Consider the following 13,358-nt stretch of genomic DNA (forward strand, 5'->3'; position numbering starts at 1 on the left):
GAACCTTTTAGTTCCGCCCTTTCATTTTTAGTCTATTACCTCTAAATGTTTTGCAGGCTGCTGGATTGTTGTGTTTTGTGTTACTTGCGAATATAGTACAAACCGGATTGTGGGGCAAATTCTTTGGAGGAGTAAGTTCACTAATTATATTAATCATCTATTAACAGATGGTTATGTACATTTATTTTATTGTATGTTCATTATGTTATTTTAACAAAGCAAATTAAATTTGACAAGTAATATGTTTAAATATAATAATATCATGTCAAAACGACTATTTACCAACTTGATTATATGTACTCTATTTTTGGAATTTTCGATTTAACTGAACATGTGCATTAAGTATGAAATGAAGTGTTTTGCCGTTCTACATGAAACGAAAGGCAAATTTAAAAAATATTGTATTTCAATGATATTCTATACTAAACTGTTACACAATTAAAACTTTTTTCTTGTTTATTCCGAAAATGGAACAAACTCAGAGATAATTTTTAAATGTGAAAATCAATAGGACCTACACAGAACAACCAAACACACAACTGTTATGATCTTCGAACACAGAGGAAATAATGATCTTAGTTTCATTTCAATTGTATAATATTTGAAATTGGATGTTACCCTGATTTGTCAATTGCCACATTACGAGCGCCATTTCACCCTTTTCAAACACTGATTGCCGAAAAATGCAAAACAGCATATCTGTCTGTTAATGCTAAAAGTGTTTAGTATGCTCTTTAATTTTCAACATTCTTGACAGTTGAATTTTTTGTAAATTTAAAGTCAAATGTCACGTCTCCATATGTAAATAAACATTTGTGCAAAATTTTAAGTGTTCGGACCATATTGAAACTTTTAAATTTTTTCATGATAACATATACGTTATCAAGAATTTCAAATCATGCAAAACATGTACACATATATGGAGCACATCTTCATTGTATAAAAAAAATGTTAATCAAATATTTGGGCATACTTAAACTATTCACCCAAAACCAATGTTTTTTTTTCTAACCCTTTTACTTTTTCAATAGAAACAGGGGCCATACAATACTGAGCAACAGACTGGAAAAAAGTGTTAAACAACATTTATGATTATAATAATGTTAACAAAAAATCGAACACAAGCAGTCGGACACCAGCATTCATGGTGTTAACAAAGCTGAAAAAAACCCAGAATGCAAAAAATCAACGAATTTCCAAAAAAATAGTCTTCAAATCACATTACAAAAACTCTGACTGAGCCGCCAACAAAAACCTCACCAAAAACCGGGGGGGGGGGGGGCTCTTTTTTTAAAGATGTATAGTATATGAACAACGACAATTCCAAGCTAATTTGCTTGTAGTTATTTCTTATTAATGTTATACATTAATTTGCTTGTAGATTTCTTCAGAGTTGGAAAATAAACTAAGAACAATACTTGATAGTGATAATGGTGGTTATTACTACTCTCATCACTCAGCAACATATGATTGGTCATTATCACTCGCATGGAACACGCTGTTTGTGAAGGTACGACTTGTGGATTTTTTTTTTATAAAAAACAATGGAAAAAAAACCAACAATTAAATTATAATTTTTTTTTCTTTCAATTTTCCAATTTGATTGATCGCTTCCTAAATATTTCCTTTTCAATCAACTTTCCATAGCCTTGATATGAAACACCATAAAGAAATTGTCAGATACATGCCTAACCATGTATAAAAAAACCTGCAGTAATTCAAGGTTACATTGTAAGGGACATACATAAGGGATGTTTATTTACCGCATTTTGTGAGAAGCTTTCCAACGCTTCTAGTTACATTTATATGCAAGCCTACGAACTTCTTCAAACTTATTGCAAACACCAATTTTGACTCTAAAAGCGTTTAGAAATGTACAGAAATATGAAATTTAATAAAGGAATTTCAATGATTTGCTTTTTGAACTTTGGACTTGTAGGCAGAATGTTGTGGAGTAGGCTCAACGATAACCTCGTCATTTGGCTATACCAACTGGTACTTATCTGGTCGAAGATCGAGTAATGGAATACCAGTACAGTGTTGTAAATCTCAGACAGATGTCTTCCCTTATGCGGACAGATATGATAGTAATTGCACAGATTCTTTACAAGACGGGTACTTTCACTCACAGGTTAGAACGTTACGATTATAAAAGTTAAATTAATAAGTTATTAATATTTTTCTTAGGATGCATCCTTAAACATTCAATTGGAATGTCTTTATTTCATATTTGTTAATTGTACTTTCAAAAAATACAAAAAAAGCGAAAAAAAAACTCAGAGGAAAATCTAACCGGAAAGTTGTTAATCACATGGCAAAATCACTTGACAAAACACATAAAAAACGAATGGACACGAAATTTCATAGTATATTCTTGGTATATTCATTTTCAATGTAGACAATGGTGGATTAAACCTGGTTTTATAGCGCTAATCCTCTTACTTTGTTGACAGTCTCAAATTTTCAAAGTTATCAAATCGGTTATATTTACAATGATAATCAATTTACAGAATGATGAAATATTCCCATCAAAGACACAACATGAACATGATGTGTTTCCTTGGTTTTCTGTTATTTAGTGTTTATGAAATCATTTGAAACAATTAAGGTTTATATCCGGAGTTGAGATTGCTTTTGCAGTATGTTGTGGGTTTTAAGGTTCTTGTATTTGATTTAACGTTAAAATTGTTTGAATCTGAGTATTAGTAATGTTTAGCCAAATGTTTGTTTAGTTTTTTACACGAAATATTGTACATGTAATACACATACTTTAATGATATTGCGATAACATGGATAATGTGTACGGGAATTTTGTTTTAGTCGTGTAATGATGCAGTTGAAAAACGATTAGAGACGTATAGCATGATCTTCTTTGTATTCATGGCTATAAACATTTTAAGCGAGGTATGTATTATTATGTGAAAAAAAATACATTGAAGTAAAACGAAAATAGTAATGTTTTATATTTATGTAATAACGGAGTTAAAAGGTGATAAATTAACTCAACGACTGACTCCTTAAAAAGTATTATAGTCATTATCATTTTTTTACCAGCTTCTCCTTTTCAAATGTTAGTATACTAAGTCATAGTCGTAAAGGGTTATACATGTACATAATCAAGTCTGCTAAATTCGGACATTTCAAATGCATTATTATTTAATATGAAAGAAGGTGTGGTATGATTGCCAATGAGACAAGAGACCAAAATGACACAGGAATTAACAATGAAGTCCTGAACATTCTATATTAAGACTCTTATCTGTTAAATTTGACGTATGAAAAACAGTAAAATATGAGTTTCCAACACGCAAATACTTCAAAAATAAAAATTATCTCAAAAAGAATAATTTATTTGTATTCCGACTTATCATATATTTTTCAGATCAAGTTGACAGTTTGATGCTATAATATGCATTAAGTCAGAAAATACAACCGAATAAAATGATGAAATTGCAATGCACTTCCTAAACTCATATATACTAGTATACATAGATACCAATTTAGAGGTGCATATGACAATACTGTTGAATTGAGGTAAATTCAGTAACTTATGCGAGGTAAACATGCTTTTAAATATGGACCGCATGATCCTGCGAAAAATCTTGTTATTGTGTACCAAGGGAACAATTTCCGTGTGTTGTACATTATGGTATGCATATTCGTCTTTTGACATTTTGTATTATACAGTTGCTGTTACGTATAATGCACATTTCAGAATATTCAGGTATTCTATCTTACATTTTTGTAAGTAAGTCACACTTTGATTATGAAGATTTTTTTTTTAGAAGTAACAAGTTGATTTAAAACATATTTTATGAATGTATTGTGTACTATTTTTTCTGATTCATAAACAAGTTATTTAAAATAAATGTTTACCTCAGTGTCTCAGTTTTGAAATATTAGTATCCTGATTTCAGATGTGCTGCGTGATTATCATGGTATACGATGGTTTGAGATTAATGAAAGATTCCAAAAAAGTACACTTGGATTTTAAAAATGTTGACAACACAAAGGAAATAAAAATCGAAATCGAGAAACATATATTGGAACCATCCATGGAGAATGAAGCTCTTAAATCTAGAAAAAAGAAAAAGAAAAAGAGTAAATCAGGCAAAATATCACAGACAAACAAGTCGAAGACAAGAGAATCAATTGAAATTCAAAAGAAAGAAACTACAATTATCCAGGAACAATCTGTAAATAGAAATGAGTTACAACCTATCAAATCGATAGAATTTAAAGACAAAGAGAAAGTCAATGGCGACAGTAAACAAATTGACAAAATATATGGTACAAATGATGGTGAGGAAGTAGATACATTTGCTAAATATTATAGCATGTCGGATACACATACCAAAGATACTACTGAAACAACAGATTTGTAAAAAGTTATAACAGAGCTTGTTGCTTATTGATGTATTGTTATATAGACATAAGAAGATGTGTTGTTATATGTCTTGTTTGATAATATGTTCCTTTATATTGATAAATAAGCTTCAAGGTTGTATACCTCTGAGGAGACACACATTTCTTAAAAATAAATCTTTTTTTAACCTGATAATTTGGTTAATATGACTTAAACAATGATAGGTGAAGAAAGAAATAATATAGTGGTGCACAATGTTTTTGCTAGGGCCCTTTGAAAGTTCCCAATTTTGATATTCTTTCCATTTTTTATAGTATTTTACCTACCTTTAGGCCAATATCGAAAAAAAAATCAATAAAGAACAATTCTTAATTCCTATGCAGTATAATTCTACTTAAAAACTTTCTCGGACATACGGCAAATAAAAGAGAATACCTGGAGATATTAAACAGTATCGGAGACAATTATTACATTTGAGAAAATGGCGCCAACAAATTAAATGTAACCTTTTTTTGGATTAATACAAAGAATAGTTATTTCTAAAATGTAATGTTAATCAATTATCTACATCTAGACTTGTTGAAGTGTCATCGTTTATTTCTGTGGTCTTGTTCTTTTCTGAAATTTGTTCCACACTTCATACATTTGAGTTTTCCTCCAAAGATGCCATGTTGATGCTTTCCTTATCATTTTTCTCATATCCCGAATCAACATTTGTTGTCCCACTGTTATCACCAATTATCTTCTGATCTTGTTCTGGCATATTTTCATGATTTTTGTCTGTTTCATTGTCCAAAGTAACCGTTGGTTTAAAAGCTATGGAATTTAAAACTTTCTCCTCACTGCTAATGTTTGCCATGTTCAAACTCTCAATTTTGATAACGGATGTTTCTGTTGTAGTATTTGATGTTTGTTCTGTGCATCTTACATTTTCGTTCGAATGCTTTCTGTCGGATTTTGAGGTCGTTGAAAAGGTTTTTTCTATTGTACGGTGAGTACCAAACAACTGTTGTTCTAAACTAGCTATTGTTTTTGACGGAATTAAACTTCGGGCATTTTGTACGATCAAACAAATCTGAATAAAAAAGAAGACTTTGGTATTTAAAGATAATACTGATAGATATAAATTATAATTTTAAATACCAAGTCAGGAATATGACAGTTCTTGTCCCTTCGCTTTTGATACGTTTGTAATTTGATTTTGCCATGTGATTATGGATTTTCCGACTTAATTTTCCTCTAAGTTCAGTATTTTTGTGATTTTACTTTTTAATATATAGCTGTGTATTTCCTATGCCACATTCTGTGATGTTTTTAATAATTGGTTTTAGATTTCATGAGACATTTCTTGATTTGCCATACTTTCATGGATTGAGAGAAAAAAAAACACGTAATGAGTCTTATTTGACAGTATCAATACATTAACCCATAATGTGTTAGTAAATCGTGCACCCGTCATAAGTGTTGGATATCGCTTGCTATATGCACGGATGCTTATAGATTTTTGTTAAACTTTTTTTTAGTAAGAATTGGAAATATTATTATGCGTTTTGTTTGGAGTTTAATTTGTACAGATAACCGGGAATTGGACTTTAGTTCGTATATCAAAAACTCATACTAGATGTAAATGAAGAACACATAGCTGAGAGGCTGGTATAGCAAATAGTACTCGAGTAAAACATTGTCTACTCTAATCATTGTGTCATGGTATAAATCATACTGTTTGTTCTGTTTTTAGTTTGAACGAATAACTTATTTCAAGTGATATTATTGTCGAGAACACTATTTGACAAAGACGAAATAGATGTCTACCGGGGTGTTTCTTCCTTTTTTGATGCACACGGATTGGCATATAGCGAGAATAAAAGCATTTAAACAAAACAATGGTATCACTTTTTTTCTTATATCGCTGAGAAGGACAACAACACACTGTTTTAGATGTCTAATTATTATGAATTCGTACGAATCGTTTGAGATCCTTTTGACATGAAATAGTTTTAAAGATTCTCGATAAAGATGAATTAAATAATTATGTTATTTCATAAATCTTGAAATAGATATAAAGTAATCTTTTTCCATGATTTTCATTTGAAGACAGGCGTTTTAGTATCAAGTATAGATAGCAGTTCATCTGTTGTAGTATATATAGCAGTTTATCAATTGGTGATTTTTTTATGTCATAAACGCTGAGTATGTTAGTTTCCTCTTTATGTTATGTAGCACACAATCAGTTGGTGCTACGTGGAACAAAGAGTTTACCTCTGCCACTATGATGATGGAGGTAAATACCATGAAAGGTATGCTGTACTTTTCTACTTGATTTTGGATCGCAACATCACATCCCTGTAAATAAATCTTACTAACGTATAAATAATGTACATAGTAATTAGTGATTTTCAGAAATTCATTTATAATTTGCGGTTCCAAAGTATCACAGGTAGGAAAGGAATAAATTTATAAATTGCAGACTACAAGAAAATTGGTACCGTTAATTTTATTACTACCACTGGGTCGATGCCTCTGCTGGTGGACTATTAGTCCCCGAGGGTATAACCAGCCCAGTAGCCAGTACTTCGGTACTGACATTAAAATACGGATGTTTTGTGTTATCAAAATTTGCTGTTACAAAATATAAGAAATTATTATAAATTAAGGAATGTATCTCCCTTATGCAAAGCTCTGATTCCTTTCACGAATTTGGCTATAATTTTTGGACCTTTTGGATTATAGCTCTTCATGTTTTATATAAGCTTTGGATTTCAAATATTTTTGCCACGAGCATCACTGAAGAGACATGTATTGTCGAAATGCGCATCTGGTGCAAGAAAATTGGTACCGTTAATTTTATTACTACCACTAGGTCGATGCCTCTGCTGGTGGAATATTAGTCCCCGAGGGTATTACCAGCCCAGTAGCCAGTACTTCGGTACTGGCATGAAAATACGGATGTTTTGTGTTATTAAAATTTGCTGTTACAAAATATTAGAAATTATCATAAATTAAGGAATGTATCTCCCTCATGCAAAGCTCTGATTCCTTTCTTGGATTTGGCTATACTTTTTGGACCTTTTGGATTATAGCTCTTCATCTTTTACATATTTTATATAAGCTTTAGATTTCAAATATTTTGGCCATGAGCATCACTGAAGATACATGTATTGTCGAAATGCGCATCTGGTGCAAAAAATTGGTACTGTTAATTTTATTGTATTCTAAGTTGTAATCAAGTAAACCTTTGTTTATATAATGGAAGTATAGACAATTGACATACGAACTCAAAAGCTGTAATTTCTTCTGTTATACACAAACTAATAATAAGTAACACCAAGTCTTCTCAATTTTCGTTACATAAACCTGAGAAATATTTTTCAATTTTATGCTTGCCTCGTACGGCTATGTTTAAACTTTATTTTATATTTACGACATTGCGTATAAGACAAAACCCTTTTTCTTCTTCTTATCTATGAGTTAGTTATAATACAACAACATAATCGGATAGATGAATATTTATTATTTGTTATTGTCATGTTGACAATGAAGTATCATACAATCGATGGGATTTCTTAATATTGGTTTTAATTGACATACCTGTGTGTGATATAAACCAGTGTTTGTGTTAATGGTACAGTCTGTGTCGGTTTTACTCGCGTAGGGATATACTACAGTTTGAGATTTACAACACTGTACTGGTATCTGCTGATAGGATGAATCCCTGTTGCTAGCAAACCAGGACGATCCAGTCATAGACATAACGTTGGAGGTTCCAACACCACAGCATTGTGCCTGAAGTGTTAAAATGTACTTTAGTTTTTGAACACTGAACAAATAAGTAGTACTACAGATTAGTGGTAATAAGGCATGAGTTATCATTCAATTTATTATAGTTTATACAGTATTCCGTTAAGTACAAACGGGGATAGTTGTCAGATAGTAATAATGGATAATAATTAATAGTATTTATTTACAAATTTTTCAGTTGAGTAGAGATGGTGTATAAGGAATCAATTTAGAATGAAGGGACTATAATATTTGTGTTCACTTCACATCGTGGATAAGGCACACAGCCTAGTCAACAAAGCGGATAAGGTATCCAGTTGAGTTGCAATGGTAGATAAGAAATCCAACTCAGTAGCAGGGCGGATAAAATATCAAATTCAGTAGGAATCGTGAATAATGTATACAGTTCTTTGAAAACGGGGATTATGTTTCCAAATTAGTAGCAATGTTTGATATGTTGTTCGTTTTAGTCATTGTTACTAGCATTAGAGGATAAGGTATTGGTTTATGTATCAAAAATGAATTACGTTTTTAAGTTCAGTCAGTACAAATGATGGATAAGGTGGACAGTTCCGTAGAAATGATAGATAAGAAATTCAGTTCAATATTAATCATCTCGTTGAAGTAGGTTTTAGTTATATTATGAATATTGAATTGCTTGTTTTGGAAATTAAAACAAGGACAAGGTTGTATGTATAGATTGCCGGCATCCATCTTTCCAGTCATTGTAGCATTTTGATAGGGAGATATTTTATGTTGGATCTTATTCTTGAAGCAATAGTTTTGGTCTGAAGTTAAATTTGCATGAAGTTATGTTTTCAACACTGTCAATTTTATATTGATGCACATTCACTGAGTATGAATTTCTAATTTTTTTGCCTTAAACTTTAAAGAGATAAGGCGAAATTTTTATCATTTTTCCTAAAGACAATTTTAAATGAAACAAATGACAAAAGGACGAGGAACTTTTATTCATTTTTTTTGTAATACGATTTAATCAATAAAGCAGTATAAATAAAATTTTACTTCATTGCAAGATCAGATATTATATTACGAGAATCATCAGAAATAAGTTAATTTCAACATGCATACGTTGCCAGTATATCGAAAATTCTACAAAGTATGTTTTTTCGGCCTAACTTTCTGAAAACTGAATTTTGAAAATCACAGAAGTTCAAATTATAAGCATTAGTCCTTAAAATTTACCAGTGTAAAGTTACACGGGATATAGAGATTTCAGTCGTTTAAAAAAAAAAGATCTTTAATTTGCGCCGATTTGATGCTTTGATTTACGCCTATTTGTTTTATTATCGCTAGCCCTGATATTATAATTGCTTTCCGAATTAATACATATAGATGTAGTTAACCTATAATATATTGTAGTAATATATGGATATAGGACGTGGTTCCTTATGTTTAAGATAAGTTTAGTCATATTGTTCGAGACTTTCTTTATGCCATTAGAAAGAAAAGATGGCAGACGTGTTAACCAAGTGTAGAAAAGATGAAATGACAAGATCGGATATATATGTAAAGCATATCAATACTCGACAAGAAAAGATAACATCCTTTGTTTTACGTTTTTATGGATTTTATGTTGGTGCTTTAAGATGCTGTAAATATAATTTTAATCCTTGGTATTAGTGTATGTAAACAGAGTGCAGACATATCTTTTAAATTGCCTTATTCTGATCGAACACTCCTTTCTCTCCTTTGTGGGAAAGGAATAACAGTTATATACACATGTTATAATTGACAATTCATGACATATGTACAACTGGCTACCGGAAGAGATTTATATGATAAGTACATTTTTTTTACCTTTAGTGCAAATGAAAGACAAAATTGGAGATAACTTCTTCATGCCTTATATATTATGTAATGTAATACGACGCTTGATTAAAACTGACGTAAAAAGGTAACATCTGGCCACCAAAAGTTGCATTTTATGAAGGCCAGGTGGGCGTGTGGTCGTGTGTGGTCGTGTGGTCTTGGGCGCCGGTTACAGTGCAGGCGATTTGGTGTCACGATATCTCAGTAGCATGGGTTTGAATCCCGGCGAGGGAAGAACAAACAAATTGCAAATTTCCAGATCTAACATTGTTGGTTTGATTTTTAGACGAGTTGTATATACATAATGTAAACAGCCATGTATTACCACTAGCTGGTGATCCGATGGATAAATCTGTTGTAGAGTTGTCACTGGCTCAGACGTACTTATATAATATATATTTATATATATAAACAAAATCAATGAATGCTTTCAAAGTGTTAAAGTGTTACAGTTAAAAAAAAGAAGTATTCATCTTCAAATGAATAATAAAAATGGAATTATTTTACAAACCTTTATAAAAAGTGTATTCCAGTAAAGAGAATACGTGTCATGATTTGCTGATTCTTGAGAAAACTGATATCCCATAATTTCATTCCGTAAAGTGTCTTCTAAAGTTTGATTTATCTGAAGTGTGAAAAGAGATAAACAATGGTGTTGCCCAGTTTCCTATGTTCCTTTTTCTATTTTTGTCGTTTTACAGTTCATTGTAGTTCGTTGCCAGTTCTTTTTTGATATAATAAATAAGATATATATTTGTAGTAATAAAAACATTGCTTACATTTTCTGAAATTTGTGTCTCTAATTAAGCTACTTATTCTAAAGGTATTCTTCAGAATGATTCTCCTGTTGTCACCTGTGTGCATTTCATTTTTGTTTTCTTATTGTGAAGTTTTTTTTTCCTTCAATTAGGAAATCTTCTCTCACCCTTTTTAATAATAATTGATGACTTCCTTTTCCTTGTGATGTTTGAAAGCTCATATAACAGTAAAATAACAAAACAAAAACAAAACAAAAAACTCCGAGGAAAATTTAAAACGGGAAGTTCGTAGTCAAATGGCAAAATTAAAAGCTCAAACAAATCAAACGAATGGATAACAACTGTCATATTTTTGATTTGGTACTATTAAATTTGTAGCTTTAATTTCTACCAGCATCAACAGTAAGGCATGCAAAGATATGTCCTTTGACTTGAGCAAACATATAAAAACAAATCTTAACTCACATGTGCCGTTACTTTTGCCATCAAGCCCAACTGGATAATGCTTGCAATAACAAGAGCACTCCACAAACATAAACTCTACAACATTATTTTTTATTTAATTGTTTCTAATATTTCTATTGTTAAAAATGCTATATAATGATATTTCAATAACATTGAATGTTTAATCTCTTGCTTACGATCCAAGATGACCCACCTTGATTAAGATGATCTCTGATTTTTTGTTAGAATAAATATTCTACTATAGATATAGATTCAACCACTGCATCGATTATGATACAACATTTATCAACTCGGGACAGTTAAATTTTCAAATTTAAAACGCGAGGCATGCCAAACGATTAATATATTTGAAATTTAAATGTCGAGAGTTGATAGATATCTTTCCACACGAGATTTGGTGGTGGAATCTGTTTCTCTAATGCTTTTATGCTTTAAGACGATATGCGGACAATCTTAATCAATCTTTTCGAACGACTTACAAAAATATTTTTTTTGTGACGTCATCAGGCATGATCGCCTATTCTTTTGACGTCACAATAGGAATTTAAGAGGAACATAAGGATAATAACTTATTTTTCAATTTTTTAATAAAAATAATCCACAGTTTACGAAAGAAAAAAGTCGACTAGATTTAGACAACACAATTTTACAAACGTACTCTGTCAATATTTTTTTGATTTTAAAATATATATGTTCGATTTAAGGAGCAATTTATATATCAACGAACAAGTTTATTTTAAAGAAAACACAAACAAATCACTAGTCGTTATATATTCCTTAAGTACAAAGCTTAGATAAGAATCGTTTATTGAACCTAGTCGTTAGTTGTTGTTGAAATATAGTTTACCTCAGCTTTATATACGTTTAATTTGTTTTTTATTGTTGAAGACTTAACGGTGACATTTTTTTACTTACAGTACATTTGGTATTTGAAGGACAGTCGTGTAATTGATGTAATTAGCAATCATTCTACACCTCAATATTTCGAATACAATTTAATTTGAATACTTACTAAAATCGTTGAACGATACCTCCATTTTCCACAGACCATTACTAAACTTATAGTAGTGTATATGCTGGCTAGTATGTTAATCGCAGAGAACGTCACAGTGACAATGGAAAAATAGTCAATAGTTGAATTTAAAGAAATATTTTCAATATATATTTGGGAAAAGAGATCTTGTATGTTTCCGTTACCAAATACCCAATCGTACCGAATATTTATAGCCAATCCAAGCAATCCGACACTTAGGATCTGTAAGATAAATTAAAAAAAATAACAACCGGCTATTACATTTAGTAGTGTTAGGTTTATCTTTTCTTATTTAGGCATCTCTCTTTCGTATTTGGCACAACTTTTTGGAATTTTGGGTCCTCAATGCTCTTCAACTTTGTTTTTGTTTGGCTTTATAACTGTTTTGATCTGAGCGTCACTGATGAGTCTAATGTAGACGAAATGCGCGTCGGAATCTTACATTATTATCCTGGTACCTTTGATAACTAATTTCAACATATAATGAGAAAAAATAAATTTACAAAAATGCTGAACTCCGAGGAAAGTTCAAAACGGAAAGTCCCTTATCGAAGGGCAAAATAAAATGATTAAACACATCAAACGAATGACAACAACTGTCATATTCCTGACTTGGTACAGGCATTTTCAAATGTAAAGCATGGTGGACTGAACCTGGTTTATGGCGCCAAACTTCTCACTTGTATGGCAGTCGCATATAAATTTCAATATATTTACAACGAATCGTGAACAAAACAGACATTATAGGTAAAATAATTAACATTTGGGTACAGTAGTCATCACTATCTCAAAACTGACAAATATTTAACAAAAATGCAAATAAAAGCATCAATCAAATTTAAACACCAAATGCATTGCTTCGCGTGTTTGGCGTAAGAAAAATGTAAACGTCACATAGGACGAAATATAACATATTTTAAAAATATAATTGCACACGGGGAATAGTTAATAATTATCAAGAAATTCTTGAATATTTAAGAATTCATATATGGATAATACCACTACGCGATTAAGACAATTATGTCGTTCAAAGTACATGTATTTTCAAATTTTTAACAGAACAATACCATAATGACAGGATCTTTAAATGTACAGAAAATTAGCTTTTTATGATTGCTTTTGTTCT

At 30.9% G+C, this 13,358-nt stretch overlaps 1 protein-coding gene across 1 annotated transcript; it reads left to right on the forward strand.

Annotated features, from left to right (window-relative positions):
- The first annotated feature begins 2,833 nt into the window (after window positions 1–2,833).
- On the forward strand, window positions 2,834–4,431 carry LOC134684216 (uncharacterized). Its single transcript, XM_063543488.1, has 2 exons — window positions 2,834–2,904; window positions 3,918–4,431. The coding sequence occupies exons 1-2, from the start codon at window positions 2,863–2,865 to the stop codon at window positions 4,383–4,385; spliced, it is 510 nt and encodes a 169-aa protein (XP_063399558.1). The 5' UTR covers window positions 2,834–2,862; the 3' UTR covers window positions 4,386–4,431.
- The last annotated feature ends 8,927 nt before the right edge of the window (window positions 4,432–13,358 follow it).

The sequence above is a fragment of the Mytilus trossulus genome, chromosome 9, assembly GCF_036588685.1.
Source record: "Mytilus trossulus isolate FHL-02 chromosome 9, PNRI_Mtr1.1.1.hap1, whole genome shotgun sequence".
Taxonomy (NCBI): domain Eukaryota; kingdom Metazoa; phylum Mollusca; class Bivalvia; order Mytilida; family Mytilidae; genus Mytilus; species Mytilus trossulus.